Consider the following 27893-nt stretch of genomic DNA (forward strand, 5'->3'; position numbering starts at 1 on the left):
AGCACAACTTACAATTGACCACCTTAAATACATTTTCTCATGATTGGACACACCTGTCTATGAAGTTCAAGGCTTAACAAGCTAATCCAATCAATTTGGTGTTGCAAGTAAACAGTATTACATGCATTCAAATCAGCAAAATTACAAGCGTACCCAAATTTTTGCACAGCCAGTTTTTCACATTTGATTTAACTTCATACAACTAAACACTGCTTCACTAAAAATCTTTGTTCTGAAAACACCCCAGTACTCAGATGTTCTTAGGAAATGAAAGACCTACCACTGTTATCTTTTTTGTTGAAAGCAGAGTAAATTATTATGCAGGCTGAGAGGGGTTTCCAAACTTTTTCATATGACTGTATATTATATATTATATATTATATATATATATTATATATATATATAAAATATATATGTACATAATCTTAATAATATTAATATGTATTATTTAAATTTTCCATCCATGCCATTGCTGAGTCCATCTAATCCAGCTTAATGGACTCGGAAACTAGATTAGATGGAAGGTGAGATAAAGGGGCAAAGTAGTTAAAGCACGGCATTCACTTGACTTAATGTGATCTTTTGACAGCAGTATAAAAGTGCGCAGCTTGCATTTTGATGTTCTTGGCATCAGCGCTCACAGAAGATGTCTTGACTTTCTCTAGTTTACTGGCAACCTGCCTGGTCAAAAGCTGACTTGCAAATTTGTTTTTCTTTATTTCAATTGACAAAATTAGATTTTCAGGGATTATGTTTGCATATTTCAGTCTTTGCTGCTATATATGACAAGAGCTTGCCTTGACAGAAATCTTAAGACATCGTGGGCTTTTTTTCCCTTCTTTTTGTGATACGTTTATACAGAAATCCAGTATCTGTGGTTCAGTGCTACTTGTTTGTGGTACTGTATATATGGTGATGTGGTAAATTTTAAAGCCAGTAACTTTGTGTTGCACAATGAAGACTTATAGCATTTCTGTACTTGGAAATGAATAGAAAGATTCAACAATTTTAATTATATTTTTATATTAAATGCAGTGTTGTTTTTGATATACATAATATAAATGCATACATACTAGAGAGAGATTAACGAGATGAAAACAGTTCTATATCTAAAACATGTATAGTCTTCAGTTTAGAGATGTTGAAGAACTGTAGTTTGAGAATATTTGCCAGTGATAATCCCTAATTTGGTTAATGTCTTCAAAAAAACAAACAGAACTTCTTCTGGAAGTGAATGCAAGACTTGTGGAACTTGCAAGAAGTCGATATACTGTTTTGGCCATGAAAGTGCTTATTCAGAAGAGCCATCTGTGGCCAGTCATCAAGTGTATTTCCTGATTAGTGTCAGAGTCAGGTGTTTTTGCACCTGCAACAATCAACTTAAACACTAGCTAGGATAAATACTCTATACAGTAGCATGAAAATATAAAGTATTATTCACATTATATTTTTTTGTAACCACAATTCAAACCACGACTAAACTATTTGGCATCTTTCATTCCTTGTAAGAGTATACTATTCCCCCACTTAACATACACAGGTTAGACAAAAATTGACTGGTACTTGAATGTCTATCAAATGAGAAATCTGCATTCATAATTGTTATTGAAAAAAATAGCAATGCTTTTAAAATTTTTCCAAAAAATTTCCCACAAACGTGCTTAAGATATGTACACAACATGCCGGTGAAGCGTGTGCATTGCAACATCCTGTATCTCCCTAGGTTTTGCGAATTAATAGTAATATGGTTACTACTCTTTCTCTGATTCCGTCTTGTGAATATGTTGTATAGCCGACTAGAATCTTTGAGCATTGGCTCTCTGTAAAAACACAGCACTAGACAACATTCCACTATTATTGGAGATAGTCGGAAAACACCATGGTCAGGCGAGTAAGCTCTGATGGGAAGAGCTTAGTAGCAGTGTCAAGATTTTAAACAAAGGTGAGGAAATCATGTACGTATTCGGGCAAGGCTTCAGCAAACCTCGGCTCAGACTTTTTGTTGCCAACGGTTGGTTTCTGGCAAACACACTAAACGAACTATGATTCCAGATCACCTCACAGACACGTATTATGGACTGCAACATCATGATTTTCACAGAAACATGGGTAAATGACTGCATCCCAGATATCACTATTGAGCTGGAAAGGTCCGCCATCTTCAGGGCCAACAGAACAACAGAAAACACCAGTAAGATCAAAGGCGGAGGACTGTGCAGTTATGTGAACAATGTTTGGTGTGCAGATACTAAGTAATGGAAAGTCATTGCTCTGCTGATATTGAATATCTGATGATTAAATGTAGACATTTTTACTTACCCCGAGTTCATGCCTATTATTATAACTGCCATTTATGTACCACTGCATGATAAAGCTGAGCTTGCAATGAAAGAAGCAAACAATGACCAGCACATCCCGATGGGGCTTTCATTACTACAGGCAATTTCAATCATTACAACTTTAGGACTGTACAGTAATCCCTTCTCGATGGTGGGGGTTGCGTTCCAGAACTCCCCGCGATAGGTGAAAATCCGCGAAGTAGAAACCATATGTTTGAATGGTTATTTTTATATATTTTAAGCCCTTATAAACTCTCCCACACTTTTTATAAATATTCCCTGCACAGTTATACAGCATAAACCCTTTGTATTCTCTTAGATATTAGGTAAGATTCATTGAAATTATGTATGTAAACACACTGTTTATATACAGTAAAACCTAAATATTATTTTAAAGATATCGAGCATCTCTGATATCACATATGTTAGACATTACGATAGACAGGCCACCAGCAATAAATACGTACAATGCAAGAAAAATTGTATAAAGTAAATGTGTGTACAGTGACACTAAACGTATGTACATGTACTAAGTACTGTAAGTAGAAAATTAATTATGGTTACTCACCAACAATGACACAACGACTTGTCCGATAACGATGAGTTTAATTTTACTGCACAACAAAGAAGAGCGTTACAGCCCTTCTAAAGGAGCTTCTTCAGGCGACTGTGTAGCACCACCGTTGTTCTTCTTCCGGCAGTCTTCAATCCAAATCCCTAAAGCAGATTCCATCCGGACTACTGCCTTATTAAATCCACTTACAACTCGTTTTGTGTCCTGGTTCAAAGGACACTGCGGCCGTAGATCTTATATTCTTTTCCTCCTTTTTAAATAAAAAGAATTGTGGACTGATTGATGCCGTAATGGTGTCCTACAGCGGCGTAGCTTTTCCTTTCCTTCTGATTGGTTAGCTTCTCAGCCATCCACCAATAGCGTCCCTTGTATGAAATCAACTGGGCAAACCAACTGAGGAAGCATGTACCGGAAGTAAAAAGACCCATTGTCCTCAGAACCTGCAAATCAGCGAAAAATCCACGTTATATATTTAGATATGCTTGCAGATAAAATCCGCAATACAGTGAAGCTGCGAAAGTCGAAGCGCGATATAGCAAGGGATTACTGTATTCCCCAAGTTTCATCAAAACATCTTCTGCCCCACCCGAGATGACAGAATCTTAGATCATTTGTATACAAACATTGCCTGAAGCCTACCAGGCCTTTCTTCCCCACACCTTGGACAATCAGATTACCTCTCCCTGCTCCTCCTCCTCCCTAAATACACACCACATATCAGATGTAAAGGAAGGTGATAGTCTGGCCAAAAGAAGCAAACTCTGCTTTACAGCAGAAGTTTAAGTACACAAAGTGAAGTTTGATTGCCACCAGTGCCACTTGGGACTCGAAAGTGGATGTTGAAAGGTACACCACTCCTGTCGTAGATTACATCAATACAAGCATTACTGAAATCACAATACACAAACAAATGAAGACCTTCCCTAACCTGAAGCCTGATGAAAGCACACAACTCTGCTTTCAGATCTGGCAATGCTGAGAGCTCCGGCACATCCAGGGCCAACCTGAAAAAGGCATCAAGATAGCGGAACAGAAATAACAAGCAACAAATTGAGGATCATTTCAAAAACTCCAACCCAGATGTATGTGGGAAGGCACCCATACAATCACAGAATACAAGAAGGTAAATACAACCTCAACAATTAGTAATGTTCCTTTCTGAAGAGCTAAACAACTTCTATGCTTGTTTTCATTGGGACAATAAGAAACTTGCAACTAAAACTGCCCCTGCCCCAGATGACCAGCCCCTCAGCAAAGTGAATGCATGCAGGGCTGCTGGTCCTGATGGCATGCTCTGGCTGACTGTCTGAGGTCTTCAGTAACATCTTAAATCTGTCTTTGGCTTAGGCTCTCGTCCCTGCACACCTTAAGTCCACAACAATTTTACTGGTGCCTAATCTATCCCTTCCAGGAAGCCTGAATGACTACCGTGATGTTGCATTAACCCCCCATCATCACCAAGTGCTTTGAAAGACTGGTTCTGGTTCAGCTCAAATCCAGTCTGCCTCCCACACTAGATCCTTAAAGGTTTGCCTTTTATCCCAAAAGGTTAACAGAGAAGGCAATATCCTTGGCTCTTCACTCTTCCCTCATACACTTGGATAACAACAACTCCTACGTCAGGATGTTTTTTGTTGATTTTAACCCACATTTACCACCATCACCCCTCCAATCTTTTAAATAAACTTGGCAACCTTGGCATCAGCACCTCTCTATGTAATTGGACACTGGGTTTTCAAATTAACAGACCCCAATCGGGCAAGTTAAACAACCACACATTCTCAACCCTGATTCGGAATAATGGGGTTCCGCAAGTCTGTATACTCGGCACATTCCTCTACTCCCTCTTCACTCATGACTGCTTCCCTTTGTATTGCTCCAACTCCATCATAAAGTATGCAGATGACACAACCACGAGTCAGCCTACAGAGAGGAGGTCCAACACCTGAAAATGTGGTGTGCTGACAACAACCTCTCCTTCAACCAAGAAGACCAAAGAGCCCATTGTGGATTACCAGAAAATTAAAGGCAGCTGATACGATCCCATCCATATAAATTGGGCTGAGGTGGAGTGTGTTTTCAACTTCAAATTCCTGGACGTTCACATCTCTGAAGACCTTTCTTGGACAATAAAAATTTCCAAGCTGGTTAAAAAAGCAGCATAGCGACGTTACTTTCTGTGCAGTCTAAAGGAAACCTGCCTGTCTCCTCCTTTTACCGCTGCACTGTCGAGAGCATATTGACTAACTGCATTACAGTGTGGTATGGCAAGGGTTTTGTAGCTAAAAGAAAGGCCCTGCTGACTGTCGCTGACCTGTAGCTTACATGGTGTCTGCGATGGGCTCACAGCATCATCAAGAAATGCCTCACACCCAACCAAGGACTGTTTACCCTCCTTCCATCAGGGAGGTGCTACAGGAGCTTTCAGTCCTGCACCAGAAGGCTTAAAACAGTTTCTTTCGTAACACCATCACCATTCTGAACTTGCAACCCTACCATTCAATATATGACTTTTCTAAACATCAATAACTTTTGACTTTACTCTATGTATATTTTCACCTGTTTACATACTGTATATCTATTGTGTATACAGTGATCCCGCGTTATATCGCGGATCGACTTTCGCAAATTCACTCCATTGTGGATTTTAAATGTAAGCATATCTAAATATATATCACGGATTTTTCGCTGGTTCATGGATTTCTGCTGACAATGGGTCTTTTAATTTATGGTACATGCTTCCTCAGTTGGTTTGCCCAGTTGATTTCATACAAGGGACGCTATTGACGGATAGCTGAGAAGTTACCCATTCAGAGCACATATTACATATTAAATAAAACTCCTCAATGATATACGATGTGCTTCCCGCACAGTGCTTCACATACTTGAAAGCCCGAACAGCACATATTGATTTTTGATTGTTTGCTTTTTTTTCTCTCTCTCACACTCTCTCTGACATTCTCTGCTCCTAACGGAGGGGGTGTGAGCAGAGGGGCTGTTCGGACACTGGCCTAGATGGTACGGGCGCTCCTCTAAAAAATGCTGAAAGACTACCTTCACATTATTTCACAAGGTAAATCTAATCTAAAAATGACAGTTTTCATTTAGTATTTTGTGTTCTGATATTAAAAACAGAGAGCCTCCTAACTCCATGAATTTCATTATAGTGTGGGCTGTTTTAGGTTTTGGTCTCTACTGTCAAAAGAATTTGTGTAAATAAAAGTCTTAAAATATGCCTTACATTTAATCCTTCATTTATTCATGCCTCATTAATTATAAAGGCAACTTGCCATCTTGAAAAATCTGAGCACAGCTGTATTCTAAATATAGCACAGACTGATCTGGACATCAGCATAAATTAATATCAAAGAAAAAAATAGTAACAGTAATTGCAATAAACTTTTTTTTTTATCATGGTCAAGTAGCCAGACTATTTTGTTTGATACTATTAGCCTGCTACTATAATGTCACTGAATGAATGAAAATGTGGTGAACCATACAGAATAGTAGTATCAGAAAAGATAATTAAAAATGGTATAAAAAATTCACACTTTGGTAATTTACCCTAATTTCACACTGAAAAAGGAAATAAATTCAACCTTTTAACTAAGTAAATTTATTCTATGAAAAAGTAATTCCTCATACGTAAATAATTATTTTTAACATATCCACATGGGGCATGATTATAGATAGATAGATACTTTATTAATCCCAAGGGGAAATTCACATAATCCAGCAGCAGTATACTGATAAAAATAGTAAAAAGTGTCCAGGGAGTGATTCCTCATAAAAGAAAGAAAGTGGTAGAAGTGATTCCTCTTTATAGAATCTCTACAAATCATCCTGGGTCCTAGATCCTGTATTGTACACTCTCCTCTTCAGATCATCCCATAGGATTTCAATGGGACCATGAGAGGCCATGGCAGAAGCTTGATTTTGTGTTGCTTTAACCATTTTTGTGCTGATTTGGGCATATGTTTTGGATCATTGTCCTTCTAGAAGATCCAACAATAACCCAGTTTTAGTTTCTTGGAAGAGGCAGCCAGATTTAAATTTCAAACCTGGTATTTCATGGAGTCCATGATGCCATATACCCTAACAAGGCACCCAAGGCCTTTGAAGATAAAACTGCCCACAACATCATTGAATGTCCCCCATACTTGACTGTGGGGATTTGATATAGCCACCCTTCTTTTTACACCAAAAACACCTTGAGAGTTTGTTGCCAGAAAACCCAATTTTTATTTCATCTGACCATTGAACACGGTTCCAATCAAAGTCTCAGTGGCATTTAGCAAACTTTAGGCATTTACGTTTGTGATTAAATAATAGGAAAGACGTCTCTCTGATGTGCCTTCCAAAAATCTGTTGGCGTGGAGGTGGTGTCTGATGGTAGTTTTGGAGACTTAGCGAGGCCAAGATGTTACTTTTTTCTTTACTTCTCCATCTCTGATTCTTAGAGATTTTTTTGTGTTCTCTTATCTTTCCCATGCTGATGAAGGAATAAGGGAATCTGACCTTTGTTCCACCTCATATTTCTACCTAAACAGGAAGTCATGAATTGCTGCTTGAAAGTTTCAATACTAAAAAGTAAGCTATACAGTGGAACCTCGGGTCACGACCATAATTCGTTCCAAAACTCTGGTCGTAACCCGATTTAGTCATGACCCGAAGTAATTTCCCCCATAGGATTGCATGTAAATACAATTAATTTGTTCCAGATCGTACAAACTGTATGTAAATATATTTTCTTTTAAAGATTTTTAAGCACAAAAATAGTTAATTATGCTATAGAATGCACAGTGTAATAGTTAACTAAATGTAAAAACATTGAATAACGCTGAGACAAACACCCAGGGTCTCTATTCAGCAGCTCGCTCGCTCTCAGCTGCACGCGAGCCTGCGCTCACTCTCTCTCGCTCTCTCTCTCTCTCTCTCTCGTGCGGTCGCTCGCTCTCTCTCCTGCACCAGCTTTCCCCTCCTGCTTCCTGCCTTCTCCTGCAACCTCCCATTCTTTCCTGTTCTCTCCTTTTTCCCTTTAGCCGACTCGTGCTTCTATTTATGATGAGGCATGGTAGTCGTGACAATCAGCAGCTCCTGGGAACAATTATGGATGTGGACTGCGTCTCACCTGTGCACTTAGGTGAGAAATGCCCACATCACGAACTCCTCAGGAACCGCTTCGGCCACTCACCACCACGCCCCCTTGCTAAGCAGCGAGTGTGGTGATTATTTATTAAAACTGGCCTTTTTAACGGGAGCTGTGGACTCGCTGTACCACAGGAGGAAACTGGGTTGAGAGGAGGTTACAGTTTAGAGGGAGAGTCCCTCTGCTTGATGCACAGAGAACAATGTACAGTACAGGGAGAGACTGAACATATGCAGAAATCGTCTGCGCATATGAACTGGAAGGGAAACTGGCTTGTTCGTCAACCGAGTGTGTGGTCGTGAACAGATGCAAAAGTTTGGTGAACTTTTTGGTCATGACCCGATTTATACGTGTTCAGAGACGTTCGTGAACCGAGGTTCCACTGCAGATGGAAAAAATGCTTCAGTTACACTTTGCTCATAAGAATTTCTAGGACCACCAGTAATTGTGGCATTTGTGGTTTTGTGAAAAATCATTATTTCTGGGTGATAGATTATTTTTTCTTAGAATAAATTTACTTCAGTTAAAAAGTTGAATTTCTCATTTTTTCAGTGCCAGATTAATGTAATTAATTGTGAGATTTTTACAACTTTTATACTTACCTTTATGTATTAATTTAGAGTAAAATCCCAACATAACTTTTTTTACCAAATGGAGGATGATCATCCTTATGTACTTATTCAGTTCTAGTGAAATCAGAAAGATAGATTTCAGAGATTCGTTTACCTCAGTGATAAACGAATTCTACTGTACACATGACACCCCATAATGACAACATGAAAATGAGTTTTTTGCAAATTTATTAAAAAATAAAAAAACTGAGTAATCACATGTACATAAATATTCACAGCCTTTGCTCAATACTTTGTCGATGCACCTTTGGCAGCAATTACAGCCTCAAGTCTTTTTGAATATGATTCCACAAGCTTGGCACACCTATCCTTGGCCAGTTTCGCCCATTCCTCTTTGCAGCACCTCTCAAGCTCCATCAGGTTGGATGGAAAGTGTCTGTGCACAGCCATTTTAAGATCTCTCCAGAGATGTTCAATCGGATTTAAGTCTGGGCTCTGGCTGGGCCACTCAAGGACATTCACAGAGTTGTCCTGAAGCCACTCCTTTGATATCTTGGCTGTGTGTTTAGGGTCATTGTCCTGCTGAAAGATGTACCGTCACCACAGTCTTAGGTCAAGAGCACTCTGGAGCAGATTTTTATCCAGGATGTCTGTACATTGCTGCTGTCATCTTTCCCTTTATCCTGACTAGTCTCCCAGTTCCTGCCGCTGAAAAACATCCCCACAGCATGATGCTGCCACCACCATGCTTCACTGTAGGAATGGTATTGGCCTGGTGATGAGCGGTGCCTGGTTTCCTCCAAACGTGACGCCTGCCATTCACACCAAAGAGTTCAATCTTTGTCTCATCAGACCAGAGAATTTTGTTTCTCTTGGTCTGAGAGTCCTTCAAGTGCCTTTTGGCAAACTCCAGATGGGCTGCCATGTGCCTTTTATTAAGGAGTGGCTTCCATCTGGCCACTCTACCATACAGGCCTGATTGGTGGATTGCTGCAGAGATGGTTGTCCTTCTGGAAGGTTCTCCTCTTTCCACATAGGACCTCTGGAGCTCTGCGAGAGTGACCATCGGGTTGTTGGTCACGGGACCTCCCTGACTAAGGCCCTTCTCCCCCGATCGCTCAGTTTAGATGGCCGGCCAGCTGTAGGAAAAGTCCTGGTGGTTTCGAACTTCTTCCACTTACGAATGATGGAGGCCACTGTGCTCATTGGGACCTTCAAAGCCGCAGAAATTTTTCTGTAACCTTCCCCAGATTTGTGCCTCGAGACAATCCTGTCTCGGAGGTCTACAGACAATTCCTTTGACTTCATGCTTGGTTTGTGCTCTGACATGAACTGTCAACTGTGGGACCTTATATAGACAGGTGTGTGCCTTTCCAAATCATGTCCAATCAACTGAATTTACCACAGGTGGACTCCAATTGCTGCAGAAGCATCTCAAGGATGATCAGGGGAAACCGGAAGAACCTGAGCTCAGTTTTGAGCTTCATGGCAAAGGCTGTGAATACTTATGTACATGTGCTTTCTCAATTTTTTTATTTTTAATAAATTTGCAAAAACCTCAAGTAAACTTTTTTCACGTTGTCATTATGGGGTGTTGTGTGTAGAATTCTGAGGAAAAAATGAATTTAATCCATTATGGAATAAGGCTGTAACATAACAAAATGTGGAAAAAGTGATGCGCTGTGAGTACTTTCCGGATGCACTGTATTTAACTTCTCTGTGCGTATGGGTTATCTTAAATTTTCTTTCAGAAATGCATAGTAGCCAGTATCATATCTACTGTCGCATATCAGTGACGCTACGGGACTTTGCAAAAACAAACATATTTGTCACATAATAAACGGGTAATTTAGTGCATTAGCTTTTTTTTAAATTTGAGAATTCAGTCTTAAAGTTGAACTGTAGCAGCCTACCTCTCTGCCTTCTTGTATTATGAACAGTAACAGTTTACATCTTCTTCTTTTTTTCCATTTTTATGTGGGGTTGATGTGCTTAATCAACCTTTTCCAAACATCATGGTCCTGCACCTTTTTGCCAGCCAAGCCATTTTCCTTGAGAACTTCTTTTTCTTTATCCATTCACCTCCACTTTGCCTTCTGCTTTCTTTTCCCCTGTACTTCCATTCCCATGACTATTTTGCCCACATAGTCATTGTCTGACGTCATCACATGTCCAAACCCTTCAACCTGCTTTCCTGTACTTTCGTATACAGATATCGTATACAACTTTTGTTTTACCTGATTGTCTCATTTATTATTCTGTCCTTTTTCGTAACTCCACACATCCATCTCAATAATCTCATTTCTACCACTTCTAACTTGTTCTCCTGCTTCCTTTACCGTCCATGTCTCTGCTCCATACATTGCTGGTCTTAACAACTGTCTTAAAAAACTTATATTTAACCTTCATCTTAATTCTTCGATTACACAGTACTCCTGATACCTTCTTCCAGTTGTTCCATCCACACAGCACTCTTTGGGTTATCTATGCATCCTGTTTTCCATTTCGGGCTTTTGGAAGTCACAGTAGGTAAAATACACAAGGCAGCTATTCCATCTGTCAGTGAATTCCTTACAGATTTTACTTTTGAGAAAAAAAAATCAAATGGCAAATTTTGTGTTGACCATTTTTAACATGAGAAGTATACCAGAGTAAGCATAAAGATGTAAAGTACTGGGGGAAAGGAGTCTCTGTCATTTCTAAATACAATTCAGAGCACAAATAATTAGTAATTATGCTTGAAAAGGTGCAGAAATTTGACTAGTTTTAATGTTGTAGCCAAGGAAAACTTGTGTGAATTTTTTGACATTCCAGTGAACTGTTTGTGCAGGCTTCAGTATGTAGAAGCTTTACAATGCTTTATTATTGAAAGTAGTGTGAGGTGTTCCTCCAGAAAGGTGTTAAAGCTTCTACCTCAGTAGCATCAGCAAATAAAGTTCTCATCTGAAACACTCATAATCTGTTTGTGATTTTTTTTTTCATTTTTTAATATCATTTTTCCTTAGACATAGATTTTTCGTTTTTTCTTTTTCTGCAGTTGACATTTTAGATTTAAATACTGCAATTGTAATGTGCATCTTGCGCCTTACACACAGAGTATGTCTTTACTCTTCAGGGCCTTTTGTAATGTGCAAGTTTCAATAATAACATAAAGCTACCTTTCACTCAGTTTTCTAGCCAACACCTCAACTCAACATCCTTAAAGTTTTTTTTTTTGTTTTTTTTTAAGAAAATAATCACATTCTGCATTGTGTGAGGGCTAGATTCAGTGATTGGCAGAGAAAATATGGATGCAGTGCGATAAGTTACTTAATACTCTGGTTATTCATACACATTGGTTCAAATCCATGCTAACATATTTTTGAGTTGGACAATGAAATCTACTTTTATTAATGATAGCATCAGTTGTAGAAAAAGATGTTTATTGAGAGTTGACCTATGATGTGAAGTAGGATATTGTGCCTTTAAGTAGATGTTTTAATATTTTGTACAGTGTTTTGAATGGTGCTTTAAAAAATATTAAGATTATTATTAGAGGATGCGTAAAGGTATTGCCTGGTTTTGATGAATACCAGTTTCTACAGTTGGGAGAGACGAGAAGTAATGAAAACCTTGTGTTTATGGGGATTTGTCCAGGCAGAGGCTTTGTAGTTCATATTGGTAGTGGGTTGTGTTACCATGACCCACACTGGGTCTCTTCATACAAACAGGGAAACATTTGATTGCCAGATTATATTCAAACATTTTGTTGAAAAAACTAAATCCTTTCATAGCAGCACTTTACCCATCTATTTATAAATAGATGTTTTCACTAGGATATTGAGTGGTTGTAAAAATATAATAATAAAGTCATTCTCTATGAATCCAGTCTTGTTTGTGCATCATGAGGTGGGACAAGTTATTTAGAGTAGAAATTCATCACCAGCTAATTTGGAATAACTAGAGCCAACATAGACTCTCAACTCTTTTCTACACTTTTAATTCTGTTGTTGGGTGCTTTCCCTGATTAATTCAGATTGTTGTGAGGGAAAACTGGAGACCAGCCTTGTATTAGCATTGTGTTTATAATATAGGCCAATCAAGTCATGTCTCGTTTACAAATGTACAGCCCACATATCTGTCTTTCTCCTTTTCCCCCAATTTTTCTATTATAGTACACCCTTACTAGTATCATGCATGTGACTCTACCAATTACCTCCACGTTTATGACTTAATCACTGTTAAGTTACTAAAAATTACTAAAAACTCCACCTTAATTTTTCAGCCAAGCTCTGTGAAACAAAGTTATGGCCTGTCTCAGTTTAAAACTAGCTTATATTGTGTTTCTCCTGAGACAAGAACAAATAACCATGTAGATTACTGATAGCATTCAAGTTAACAAAGGGTTTCTGATTGAAGAGCAGAACACTGAAGTGTCAGTCAGTCAGTCAGTCATTCATTCTCAACCAACCATCCAACCATTATCCAACCCGCTGAATCCGAACAGTGTCACGGGTATTTGCTGGAACCAATCCCAGCCAGCATAGGGCGCAAGGCAGGAACAAACCCCGGGCAGGGCACCAGCCCACTGCAGACTGTGAAATGTTCTAAAATTAATTCATTGAGCTTTGAAATTTTATAATGCAATGTACACAGAGACACCACACCACCTGAGATCTGAACTAGGATTGTATGCCATTTAAATGAGAGAGAGGGAAGTGGTTTTCATTTTTTTTTAAACCTGTTTACCCCTAGAGCTTCCTTATTTCTACTAAAATTTAGAGGCAATAGTTATGCATTTGTGCGTCAATATCAACTTTGTGACTGGCTGCTGTGATCAATCTCAATGCCCAGTGTGCCCAAGTCAGGGGGTGTGATGCAGCTTACGTTTATGTTGCATCTGTTAAGATTAATAACATTTGCACTCTTGTCATACATACTCTGGCAGTAACAGGGACCACTGCACTATTACACAGATGGGAGCTTTAAAATGGAATTTTGTGTGCTGAGCTTACATTAAAAAAGGAGTTCTATATAAAATAAACTGAATTCTGTATAATATATCAACATGCTAACAACAAAGTGTGCAATAGGTAGTATTGCCACCAGAAAAATGCTTGCACTTTAGTTTAATTACTGGCTGGGTTAACTTCTCTGTGGAGTGTGCATGTTTCCTTTATTTGTCTTTGTTCATGTGTAATTTATGTTACGGTCCCAGCATCCTTCTCTAATCTAAAATTGTGGCATGGGTTCTAGTGTGTGTGTAAATGTATAGCTAGAAATGTGAAAGCTTTGAAAAAGGAAAAAAAAAACTGGCTTAATTTTTCATTCTCTCCTTTTCAATTCCACTTAATTTAATTTGTGGGTTGTGGGGACTAGAGCTGTCCCAGTCAGAGACCAAACTAATATAGGGCTCCAGTTTATTGCTTGGAACACTGACATTGGCACTCATACAAGGCCAGTTTATAATGGCTAGTTCAGCCTGCTATGCACTTCTTTAGAACACTGCCGGAAAAAACAGAGAACCTGGAGAAAACCCAAAGGTAGAATGTATGAACTCTGCAAAGACTGGGACCAGACCAGGATTTAAACCCGGACACTTTAGTTGTGGGTGGCTGTGGTAATCATTTTACCTTCTTAGACAGGGTGCCAGTCCATTACATTGTGAACTCACACAGCCACACACACTTTGGCCCAATTTACAGTGCATCCGGAAAGTATTTACAGCGCATCACTTTTTGCCTCATTTTTTTGTTACAGCCTTATTCCAAAATGGATGAAATTCATTTTTTTTTTACTCAGAATTCTACACACAACACCCCATAATGGTTTACTTGAGGTTTTTGCAAATTTATTAAAAATAAAAAAAACTGAGAAATCACATATACATAAGTATTCACAGCCTTTGCTCAATACTTTGTCGATGCACCTTTGGCAGCAATTACAGCCTCAAATCTTTTTGAATATGGTGCCACAAGCTTGGCACACCTATCCTTGGCCAGTTTCGCCCATTCCTCTTTGCAGCACCTCTCAAGCTCCATCAGGTTGGATGGGAAGCGTCGGTGCACAGCCATTTTAAGATCTCTCCAGAGATGTTCAATCGGATTCAAGTCTGGGCTCTAGCTGGGCCACTCAAGGACATTCACAGAGTTGTCCTGAAGCCACTCCTTTGATATCTTGGCAGTGTGCTTAGGGTTGTTGTCCTGCTGAAAGATGAACCGTCACCCCAGTCTGAGGTCAAGAGCGCTCTGGAGCAGGTTTTCATCCAGGATGTCTCTGTACATTGCTGCAGTCATCTTTCCCTTTATCCTGACTAGTCTCCTAGTTCCTGCCACTGAAAAACATCCCCACAGCATGATGCTGCCACCACCATGCTTCACTGTAGGAATGGTATTGGCCTGGTGATGAGCGGTGCTTGGTTTCCTCCAAACATGACGACTGGCATTTACACCAAAGAGTTCAATCTTTGTCTCATTAGACCAGAGAATTTTGTTTCTCATGGTCTGAGAGTCCTTCAGGTGTCTTTTGACAAACTCCAGACGGGCTGCCATGTGCCTTTTACTAAGGTGTGGCTTCCGTCTTGCCACTCTTATCATACAGGCCTGATTGGTGGATTGCTGCAGAGATGGTTGTCCTTCTGGAAGTTTCTCCTCTCTCCACAAAGGACCTCTGGAGCTCTGACAGAGTGACCACTGGGTTCTTGGCCACCTCCCTGACTAAGGCCCTTCTCCCCCAATCGCTCAGTTTAGATGGCTGGCCAGCTCTAAGAAGAGTCCTGGTGGTTTCGAACTTCTTCCACTTATGGATGATGGAGGCCACTGTGCTCCTTGGGACCTTCAACGCAGTAGAAATTTTTCTGTAACCTTCCCCAGATTTGTGCCTTGAGACAATTCTGTCTCGGATGTCTAAAGACAATTCCTTTGACTTCATGCTTGGTTTGTGCTCTGACATGATCTGTCAACTATGGGACCTTATATAGACAGGTGTGTGCCTTTCCAAATCATGTCCAATCAACTAAATTTACCACAGGTAGACTCCAATTAAGCTGCAGAAACATCTCAAGGATGATCAGGGGAAACGGGATGCACCAGAGCTCAATTTTGAGCTTCATGGCAAAGGCTATGAATACTTATGTACATGTGCCTTCACAGTTTTTTTATTTTTAATAAATTTGCAAAAACCTCAAGTAAACTTTTTCACATTGTTATTATGGGGTGTTGTGTGTAGAATTCTGAGGGAAAAAAAAGAATTTAATCCATTTTGGAATAAGGCTGTAACATAACAAAATGTGGAAAAAGTGATGCGCTGTGAATACTTTCCGGATGCACTGTAGCAAGGCCATTTCCACTAACTTACATGTGTTTGCACTGTTTGAGGAAACGGAAGTGTCAGGAGAAAGAAACCCTGTGGTGACATGGGGAGAACGTTTAAATTCCACATCGGGAACACCCAGGACACAATGCCTGGACTTCTTGCTGCAACACAGCAGCGCCGCCACTGCACCACCGTACCTCCCTAAACTCAAAACAAAAGGGTGGAAATTTAGAAGAAAGCACATAGGGTTCAAAAGTAAACATTATTCTGTAACAAAGTGTCCCAAACCTCTGTAACAAAGTGTCCCAAACCTCTGATTCTACTCATGTATTTCATTCCTCATGCTATTTTGTCCTACTGGAAGAATCTTTTTCAAGCACTTTGTCTTCTGACACAGTGAAAATAGATTTTCCATATGTTAAGACCTCTTAAGCTTAAGACTCTTCTTGCCTCAACCTTGCACTTATTGACTTGTTCATGGGTTCATATGGTCATTATTGTAACAAGCACAGAGTCTAGTGAAACTCTTACTTGCAAGTGTTAATCAACGTGCAATGCATTAATGTTCTCTTGTGCTGTTATCAGTGAATCTTGCCTTACCTCCAAATGTTTGTCTTCCTTCCCTGAAAAATCTTCTGTACAATGTTTCTGAGATTTTTTTACTGGTTTAAATTTGAATAGTGGCCATGTTTGCATATTGCATTATTATATTCCATTATGTACTGTTTGTTGCCTACTGGGGTAAACAGGGTGTTATTCTGATTAGGTGTTAGGTTGCGGTAGCTTGTTTCTTCTGTGTTCTGAACAGGTGTGCCAAGAGTAGGGTGAAGGTTATTGCATCATTAAATATTTATATAGCTTGTGGGTACAGCAAAGGTGTTTCCAACTCGTCATTTTCAATGGAGGAGCAATTAAAGTGACCTAGACTGTGGGTTTAGCTAGCCATTTCTGTTTTGTGTTTTGTTCTCTTGCAGCTTGACTCCACAGAGCTCAAAACCCTGGGATTAGCAATAATCTCTAAGCTGCAAGGTTTTTACAGCTGACAAAAGTGTCACCTTAAATCACAATATGCATCACTCTTAATTTTCTTTACACACAGTTTACAGACCCATTTTTAGCCTCTGCCGAGGACAAACATATAATAAGCAGTGTCAGGTCTTTGCAAAGATTATGCAAAACATTCAACTCATCAATTTGCCTTTATACTGAAATGAGATTTTCCTGAATCTTAAATGCTTTTAACTAACACAACATTCTTACCAGCCGGAGCCAGATCTCTCAGTTGTTGCTCATATATAACACTGTAACAAATGTGCAAGTTTAAAAATAAAAAGGATTGAAAACACTTTTTTCTTTTACTTTGTTTTTCAGCTAAAGCAACCTGATGTGCCACCATGACATTCTGTTCAATTTTGGTTTTTGCCTTGTCCCCATTACAGACCTCAGCTCTCCACAATCCTATAATTGATAAAGTTTGAAAATACTTTATAACAGAAAAACTACTTTAATACAAATATTATGTTTTCAACCATAAATATATATGTAAATTTAACATAACATAAAGTAACAAAATTCTCAAAAGCTTTAATCCAGTTTAGGTTTGTGTAGTACAGCAACCCATCCCAGTAGCTTCAAGTGTAAGAATGGAACCAGCACTGTGCAGGTCACTATTCCATTGCAGAGTCTACTCACACATTCTTATAATTTTAGGGCCAAGTTAGAGTTACCAATTAGCCTAATATTGCACATCTTTAGGGACGAAAGAAGAAAATCCATACAGACACTTGGAAAACATGTAAACTGTACACTAACGGTGACTGGACACAGAATTCAAACCCATGATCCTTGAGCCAGCAGAACTTAACACTGTCATCTTATTGCATGTATATGGTATATGTATACAGTATATACATGATATCACACATATTTTAAGAAAAATGTATAAAATGCTAATGATGTACTTATGAACTGCAGTGAATGTTTAACTCCAAGTTAAATAATTGTGCAGGGCCCAAACCTACAAATTAATAAGGAACAACACAGGAATGATAGAGACAGCGAGGGGTCTGATCTCTTAAAGGGATTTTGGTAATGTAATTACAGATTACAGAAGATGGCAATAGAGTATTTTAAAGGAAAAAACAAAAGATACTGTAATGAATCCACACAATAAAACAATACAGTATAAAATAAATGCATATCTTATTACAGAAGAAATTAATCAATGTTAATATTAAATGGTATGAATATCATCCATTTTTTTGGAACAATGTGGGACAGTATTTCTTCCATGTCAAGAGATCATTTCAGTAATGCATCATTTTTTGTTTTTGATCACTTACATAGTACTGATAATTCTTTTTCTTTATATAATTTTGTATATGAAACTGTAAGCAAGATCAAGATAAAAATAAGGAACTCAAACTATGATATAATACCCTCTGCTCTATTTTTCAGCTGCTCTAGACGAACACCTAAGATCACACTTTCCGACTATTAAATTTGAAACAAAAACTATATTCTGTGATTTTTTTTTTTTTTAAATAAATTTATTTTTTGGTGAGGTTGCTCCCAACCTTGGATTTTTTGTACCTCAGGGCCACTAGATTGAGCCATTGTTCCTTAGTTTGTCTGCAAATAGCCAATAATTTCTTCTCAGTCAGTCAGGAGCATACAGCTTTTGTAACTTCACTGCTTCCAAATTTACATGTCACTTTTAGTTGGATTGAAAATGATAGTTTTCTGGGAAGTAGCAATGGAGTGTACTGCTTTATTTAGAGACTACATGGAAAGTGAAGCTTCCAAAAATCTGGAAATATGGAGAATTTCATAAGTATGAGGAATTGCGTAAAATTTGAATGTTATAAAGAATGAAAAACAGAAAATAATAACATTTAATGACTCACTGGCTTAAAGGAAGTCTGCTTAATTAAACTTTCTCAATAGATGTTTATCTTTTGCTTTTCAGCCAGAAATGTTTTGAAAGCTCGGCATACTCTGGGGAGAAGAAAAAAAGAGAAATGCCCAGATATATAATGTACCTACATTGTTGTGCTGTCTTTAAAAAAACAAAACAAAACCAAGCTTTCCTTTTTGTTCATGTGTACTTCATTTTTGTGGGCTTTGTTATGTGTGCTTAATTTTTTTGGATGGGGCGTTGCCCTCTTTCTGACCATGTAGCTGTATGAGCAAACACCCCTAAAGGCACAAGCCTGACTTTCCTTGCACATATTAGCAGTCTTGTTAGTTTTGTTTCTTTTCTTATTGCAGGTTATGATTGTGAGTCACAATGTTTCTGACTTAAATCCAGAAACACATCAACATCTCTGCATTCATACGCCTGTGTAAGGCAAATTTCCATTTTACCAGTTAAAGATTAGTACAAAATAAAGCAGTGCTACATAAATGTCTGTCGAATCCAGAGTTCTGGGTTTAAATACTGCACCTTGTCACTTTACTCTAGGGTCTCCAGTTCCAGTTGCTGCTCTGAATTGCACCCATGTGAGTGTGGTTTTGTGCATTAAAGACTCCTGTAATGAACCTGGCCCACATCCATGGTTGTTTCCTGCTTTGCACCTAGTCCTTGTGGAATAGGTTCCAGTCCCCACAGCCTTGAATTAGACCAAGTGATTTTGAGAATGTCATGTTATGTTTATACAAACATATATTGTCATGTTTGTGTGTAAATGATTCATATGCAGGAATTTTGATTTTATTAGAGTCAAGGAATTGAATTTCTTTGTTGTTAAGACATTGAAGTGCTTTTTTAGCATAGTGTTTTGGGTCATTATCTTGTGGATAAATTTGCCTTTGTGGTCTTTAGGAGACTCCAGTTGTTTATCCTCTAAAATTTACCTTCTCAGATTTCATTTCACCAGCCCTTTATTGCTGAGAAGCAAGGTCATGACATAATACTTTCACAGGCCTGCTGGATTATAATCTATGCCTGGGCTCCACTACATTTGAATCTTTAAATTGAGGTTAAAAGTTTAAAATTCTGCATTACAAGACCACTAAATCTGTTGTTTTGTGATTGCAGTAGGTCCTAATAGGTTGTGTAGATTAGTGGCTACAGGAGTGAATGTTACACCTTAAGGTTGTTGGGTGAATTTCTACTTCTGAATCTGTGTGACCCTGAGAAATCACTTAACCACTTTGTGTTCCACGTTAAATGTATATTTATATATAAATTGATAGTAGGAGCACAGCAGGCTGTGTCCCCTCCTCATTTGCTGTTTTCTCAAAATGTGGTTGACTCTGCTCAATAAAATTCTATTTTTAGTTTTTAGTATCATGAGAGATTTTTTTGGAAGTTTGATTTCAATTTACTGATAGATATTTTTTGGCTCAGCCATTTGAAAGTGCTCATTATACCCTGCTGCCTGGGTCATAAGACCATACTTACCTTTCCAGTGTCTTACTGCATTGTCCTTAAAGGGGTATGTCTATTTTAATTTCCAGGATGTTTTGAAGCTCCTTACACTTCAAGGATATATCTTTGCTTGTCTTTTTCTTCTGATGTCTTTTGAGCCTCTATTAAATAAACATCAGATGTCATTCAGTTTATCTGATGCTTGTCCAGCTTTCTTTACCCAAGATATTTGAACTATGGAATTGGTTTTGTCAGAATTATTCCAGTTTTTTCACAGTAATTTATGTGTTTTGTAAATGCCTTCTGTCTTGCTGGACTACCATGTTCACCTGTATGGCAAAGCCAGCAGTGTCCGGATTGCCATAAATTCTTATTCTTTAATAGTTTTTTGATGAAGTAGTAGATTGCTTAATTAACATCCTAACATGATAAAGTGCTCTTTCTCATTTTGTTTATTTGGAGAAATCTGAAGTGATAACATTGTAGTAATGATATCATTTGACACTTAAAATTAAATCAACTATTAGCTGCCCTTATTTTTTAAGCCATTCATTATTATAAGATGCTAGTCATTTCAACAGGTATTTAACTGCTTAGTAATCTTCTCTGTTCTTCCCCATGACCATTTTTGTTTACATTTTCTCTTTCATCTTGCTGTTTTTAATTTTATTGAATATATAAACTTGTGATATATGTACTGTATACAGTAGCGGTTGTAATATCTCAGAAAAAGGTAAAATATATCATTTTGTTCTTCCAAAGCAATATTGTGACAAAATATATCCCATCCAGCACTGCTGTTTTTGTTGTTGCTCAATCTGTTACTGTATTTTGGGCAGCCATTGCCTGTTCAGTTAAGAACAAGTGCAGGGAGAGTTACTGGCTGGACCTGTCTCTGCACAGATTATATGGCATTATAATACAGTGCCATTTTAGTCTACCAATAAGCCATATGACATATGTTTAGACTGTGGGAGGTGATGGGAAATCGTAGAGGAGAAAACTAACTGTGCAATCATAGGGAGAACAATCACATTCTTCATAGAAGAAATGCAACTGGCAAATGTCAGCTTGATGACCGTGCTTTCCATGTCACCCCTGCGCAGCAATTGTGAGTATGTATAATAATATTAAAAGAGTTTAAGAAATTGATGAAGACCTTACTCTAAAGAACAATATATCGGTTGATTTTATTTCTTCCTTTAATAAAGCTTTTTGTTATGTGCCATTGTAAGCATCAGTATACAAATGGTTTAAAGAAAAAAGCTCAGAAACATAGCTGTGCTGTGTTTGACAGTTCACCTTGACACGTCCTTCCTGTCTATGCAATATCAGTTGAGTAGGTTGTGTTTTTCTTTGATAAGGCAGGTCTAAATCGTGTAGGTATCTGCATCCTCTTTTGTTTAAAATCTGCAGTTCTGACATCATTTTTATCAAGAGTTGTTTTGATGTAAGAAAAGAGATCACTAGATAGGTGCATGCGTTTAGTCATTCCAAAACACATTTAAAGCAAGGCTGTCAGTATGCTGTCTCTGTATTGCCAACTCAAAGCAACTTAAATAAACACCCTTTTAAATTATTCTCCATATACTAAATTGGTAAATGCAATTCAGACTTTTTTTTTCTTTTATTCAGCAATTTTTCTTATCTCTTTGTGTTTGGTAAAAGCAGTCAACACGGTGCCTGGATGTCTGAAAAGATTTTGTTCTTTTCAATTGAGTTTCCACTTCAGGAAAACGAAAGCCTGCCAACTGTGAACATAGCTTCTTTAAATCTAGGTTTAATCGAGGCTTCACAGATCTTTAGAGAGGGAGAAAGGACAAAGTGTTTTTTTTTCCCTGCTACTCATTTGATATATTTTTGAATAGCTGAAGAATGTACTGTAGGGCTTTGTTGCTCGGCCATCCACAATAACAGAACTAAAAATCCTGTCTTCCTAACAATTGTGGTCACCAGGGGGTGCTGCAGCTCCCCAAACACACAGCACAGCAGCACAGATCCAAGTTCTGGTGTATGGTAAAAAGGTTTTTATTGTGCAAAACTCTTCACAGTAAAAGTTTTCCACACCACAACTCACAATACTCAGCAATTCTCTGTATCTCTTCTGTCTCTCTTTCTTTCAATCCTCCACTGTTTTAAGCAGTCTTTGTCTTCTTTCTCCCGACTCTGGCTCGCCTGACTGAGGTCAAATGGTTCCTTTTATATGGGACACGGGAGTACTTCCGGTGCTAAGGTTTAGCCTGATGGAAGCACTTTTGGACCATTCGGAAATTCCTGAAATTGGGGAGTTTGTGCATCCTTTTGGCTCCCCTTGGAGGTCCCCACGGATCAAGCAGGGTTGCTTCCTGGGACTACAAGACCCAGCATACCCTGTTGGTGTTCAAAAATGGAAACTTAAAACAGGAAGGCTGCAACCTGGCATATTGGGCAAGAAAATGCCCCGAATGCATTATTTTCCCCGATCCTTCCATGCTGTTATCCCTGCTGGGTAAGGATCCCAGTACTACTCCAATCATGATGCCAGTCTTTGCGTGCTGTCTCACACCGTATTATAATTAAACCTGATGCATTGCATAAATGATCATTTCTTTCTTGCATTTTAAGATGATTGAAGCACATTGAATAGCTGTAAGCTTAATGAAACTAGATAATTCTCTTTTAGGTGGACATTTTAATTAAATACTGTAAAAATTCAGAATAAGTTTACTTCATTGCAGCAGCATGCAATGAAGCAACATTTTTTAAGTGTTTTTCAGGCTTTAAGAATTATTTTAACTTCTCTTTAACTCAGCTTTGTTTTCCTGCACTCTAGTTTTTTTTTTTAAAAACTAGGGGCCCTCGACCCCTGCTTGCTTCACTCGCCAACCCCAGTTTTTGTTTTTGCGGATACAACTTTTTAAGATTTTTTTTTAATTGTTGCTATTTCATTAGTTTCACTTTTATTTCAGAACTTCTATAAAAACAATATTTGGAATCTTTCGAGTCCCAATGTGCTGAATCTTTTTAATGAGGTCAGTGAGACATGTGTTTAATGACTTTGTACCATAATTCAGGATAGGTTTCTCTGTTTGGAATTTCAGCACAGACAAAATGATCTACATCATCAGCAGTTAATAATTTTTTTTTGCAAAGTAACCAATAAATGCATGTGAGGTAAACTCCGTTTTTGAAATTCTCTTGACGTAACCTTCAAAGCCTTACAATATTTACATACTTCTGACATATCACCTATGTCCATATATTCGATCTCTATTCGCCTTTTCGTTATTTCTCCAAGTAATAATTTCTCTTTATTTGCGCTAATGCAATCTTTACTTTGTTTTTTTTGGCACTTTCATTTTTTTCTGCTTTAATATTCTGTATCTTGCTCTGCATGTGTTTCGCACCGTTTTTTTTTTTTGAGTCTTTTGAATTCCAGTTTTCATTATCTCTAACCGGCTCTGCATGTGTTTAGCCCCCTTGTTTTTTACCTCTTTATGACGTTTTACTTTGTTTTCTACTCTACTCTACTCTATTTCTGACCTCTCTATATCCTGCTTTTTTTTTAATGACACCTGGTCCGTGGTGATTATTTTCCCCTTTTCGAGTAATAATTTCCTTTTGTTTGCGCTACTGCAATCTTTACTTTCTTTTTTTAATACTTTCTAATTTTCCTACTTTCATGTTCTTTACCCTTCTTCCACATTTGTATCACGCTGTTTTTGGTTTTTTTTTTTTAGCCTTTCGAAGTCCACTGCTTTCATAATCTTTAACCTGCTCTGCATGTTTTTATCGCCAATGTTTGTGAAAATCTTTAAGAAGTTCTACTTTGTCTTTTTCTCGCTGTCTTTTAATTCTGAGCCCGATTGGACGTGCTTTTTTTTCCGATTCCACTTCTTCTGGGCTGATAATTACTTTCCTTATTTTCTGAATTTGCACCTAGATTATTCTTTTTCTTTTTTGTCTCTCCAAAGCTTTTGAGTCTCTTTCCTCCACCCTGCTCTTTTCTTCGCTTAGTCGTCTACGTTTCATTTGTACCATATTGTCCTTATACACTTTATATGCGCTGAGAGCTCAGGATCTGTGTGTGCTCAAAGCTAAGACACGACTGAGTGTGTTGCTGCCCGTGCTCTTATTTGGTTGTAAGTAAGGCATGTCTTGCAAGAATCTCATGTACATTTAGTTACGTGCATTGTACCTTGCAAGGTGAAGTAGAAGTTTAAATGAAAGCAGCTAATGTTTTGGCTGCCTCTTTTGGGCAAATAAAAAGAATGATGTTAGAGATGATTCTAGAAATGTTATTTCCTTTTTATATCCTATCTTATGTTGTAATACTATCCTAAGAGTAACATAACTGCATATCAAAAGATTTTTTTTTTGTACTTCACTTCTGCCTGATTTCAGGTTTATGAAGTATTATTTTTACTTTCCTTACATATACTGTGGTTTGGGGTGCATATCTGTATTTCTGTGTTTATGTATATACTGTATATGTATATAATATGTATGTATATGTGTGTGTATGTCTATGTATATATGTATATGTGTACAGTATATATGAAACAATATTTGAAGGCATAATCTGTGGCAAACATTCATGTTAGGTGTCTACACTAAATAAATAAATAAATAATATATATTTTTATTAAAGGTGTGTGGAATATTTGACCTCCAAAGGTCATGTGGGAAAAAAAGACTATTTCTCCTCTGGGATGGCTAACTCAGTACAACACCCTAGTTCTTTGGGATTAATAAAGTATATCAAATCAAATTAGTAATGGGTTTGAATTGGTGAATAACTGTGTCCTCATAATTCTACAGTAAGTGCAGTATTGAAAAATTAAGGGTGTTTTTTTGATACATTGTCCTAATTTTATTGCCTGCAATGTTTCTTTTTGCTGCACAAATAAAGAAACCAGTAAATAAACTTTGGTTTATTTATTTAGAGACTAGCAAGATTAGCAAAGTTTATAAAAAAAAATGTGTTAACCTCTTCTATTTACTGATCATACATGTTAAGTTATAGACTAATAAATACAATGACCTAAATATCTTATGTGGGCCTAAATCAACCCTGAAGTCAACTGGCCTGTTGCTTATGTTTCCATGTATTAGAGACACTCCTAGTGTAGCCTTCACAGTGTATTGTTTATCTGTCTGCTGTGCTTCCCACCTTTAATATATTAAGCACTGCCTTCTAAGAGCCTGTGGTCAATTCCATTTAATACACTCTTGTTGAGGTTCCATGATTAGTTACTTGGTTTATGGATTAGAAATGGAAGAAAAATAACTTCTAAAGCTTCTGCTATCTCTTGGCCCTAGGTGAATCCATGCCTTTACCATAATCCTTTTTTAAGAAGCAGTCAATAAAACTTTGAAGCTGTGGGTCTACACCCTCACTCCACAACAATTTAATATGCTTCTTCTTAGTGTTCATTTGACATTCATATTGGTTAAAGGTGTTAAAGCTTAAATTCTCACTGCATTGAACACTTCAAGTTATTTTTAACAAACTATAGCAAGACTGTAAACATACGATCAGTATGACCATTGGCAGTGTATCTACATTTAAAAGTGCCACATTTCTCTGGGTCCTGCTGAGCTGAGGGCTGGCACTCTACTCTGACAATAGATATAGGCAAAGTGTGACAAGCAGATAACAGACGTGTTACAGCAAATGCAGATATAGGATGGGAGATGCTGAGCTATATGACATAGGTTTAGAAAGTGAATCCCCTAGGGGTTGATGCACCTACCAAAAAAAAAATCAGTTTAATGCTTGGAAACAGTAAACATGACTAATATGATGTTGACCTCTGTGATAAAAAGTGTAGAATACAAATCAAATGAGATTCAGTTTCTCACTGCTATATTATGTACAGAGAAGGCCAACCACACCAGCTGTGTTCTGTGACTCCACTGCATATAGGATGCTAAATGGAAAAGTAGCAGTTGCTGTGAAGCAGTAGTGCTATCTCTATACACAGAAAATTATGCTTGTCTTGCCCATGAAAGAATTTTTGAGATATTGCCTGCCCTCTGTCACCTTTGCAAAGTCGAATTTTATATATTATTCTAGTATAGTTGGGTGAAAAGGAGCTTCAAAATGTTTTATATGTTCCGTTGTGTATTATGCTGCATAAACTATTAACCCATGTTTGTCTATAGTGTTTGTAATAACAAGTAACAACATCAGTATAGATTTTAAAGTATTGAAAGCATTGAAATTATTTGGTTGTTTGTATTGCGCTGAATCTGATAATTGGTTAGATTGGAATTATTCTACAAGTGAAGGGAAAATTAGTTTTAGGTGTTTTATAAAGTTAGCATATTGACTACTTTGCTTGTGGGAGGTGAATTAGGTATATTTATTCTCAGACACATTATTATTATGCTTTGCATAGCAGAATGTTGAAAATGGCCAATTCAGTCAAATGTAAGAGTCTGTTGTTCACTCAGTGTGACCCTTCCTACGTAGAAGATAAGGTTAATACTTGATTTTTAAATGGGAGGATTTTCTTCTTAGTGTAAGCATTTCTATTTAAAGACTCCTCAATTAATGTAATTTGTGCCTAACTGAGCAATTTCCAGTCCTTTATAATAGCATGTTTCCCACTGAGTCAAGGTTTGTACCATTTAAAAATAAACACAAAAGTCTATAGAAAAGAAAAGGTGTACATTGGTCAATTTGTTTTTGTCTCACTGCAGGTATAATTGCACTATATAAGCATGTTGTCTCTGTAATTTTGTATATGTTTAGCTGCATGAGTGCTGAAATATAAAGACATATTAGGTTCTCACTGTTTATTGTGGGAACTATCACTCATTTATATTTTCCTGGGTGTGGTTGGGATTCATATTGGAAGCTCTGTTTTTGCTAGGAGTATCATTTGAGAATAATATGTGATTGCTCAACAATTTGAGTGTTGTAAATGCCAGAATTCTAAGGATTAGTGCATATACCCACCTTAACCACACCCATAGCAAATACAATAGTACTCATTTTGCTTTGGATCTTTAATACTTACAAGAATGACACACCTTTTTTGAAGCTGCAGTTTATTCTATTAGCACCTCTGTTGTATTGATTCAGTTTTAAATTTTGCATTTTATTTCTTTAACCCTCCACCCCACCTCCCTAATTTCTTCACAGGATCGCACTCGAATGTATGATAGCTTGAACATGCACTCCCTTGAAAACTCCCTGATTGATATAATGAGAGCTGAGCATGATCCCTTGAAAGGTAAGGATCTATATAAATTTCTTTCCACCACCTATAAGCTGCTCTGACATATTCAATAGACAAATATGTTGAAGTATAATATACAGATATGGAAATAGTTGTATTTTTAAATACTTGTTTTATTACGTTGTCAGTGACCTTTCCTTTTTCTGCTATATATTTGTGTGTTTGTGTAGACAGTAATCAAATCATTATTGATTTTAATGTTCATTTGTTTTAACCCTTAATAATGTTTTGGATACATAATTTGCATAATTTACAGTAGAACTACCACCGCCCTTGCAAAAAAAAAAAAAAAAATACAATATCTACTTCTAGTGCATTGGTTATTATGCTGAAGTTTTTCTTCTTGCCAGTTAATGCATTGTTTT

At 37.6% G+C, this 27893-nt stretch overlaps 1 protein-coding gene across 2 annotated transcripts in view; it reads left to right on the forward strand.

Annotated features, from left to right (window-relative positions):
• The window catches only part of cpeb2 (cytoplasmic polyadenylation element binding protein 2), a 126267-nt gene that overhangs the window by 33852 nt on the left and 64522 nt on the right, over positions 1-27893 (forward strand). For both annotated transcript variants that reach the window (XM_039751507.1, XM_039751508.1), the window contains exon 3: positions 27432-27522. In XM_039751507.1, coding sequence (XP_039607441.1) covers positions 27432-27522 — 91 coding nt within the window. The remainder of the gene's footprint in view (positions 1-27431; positions 27523-27893) is intronic.

The sequence above is a fragment of the Polypterus senegalus genome, chromosome 4 (assembly GCF_016835505.1).
Source record: "Polypterus senegalus isolate Bchr_013 chromosome 4, ASM1683550v1, whole genome shotgun sequence".
NCBI classification, from domain to species: Eukaryota; Metazoa; Chordata; class Cladistia; order Polypteriformes; family Polypteridae; genus Polypterus; species Polypterus senegalus.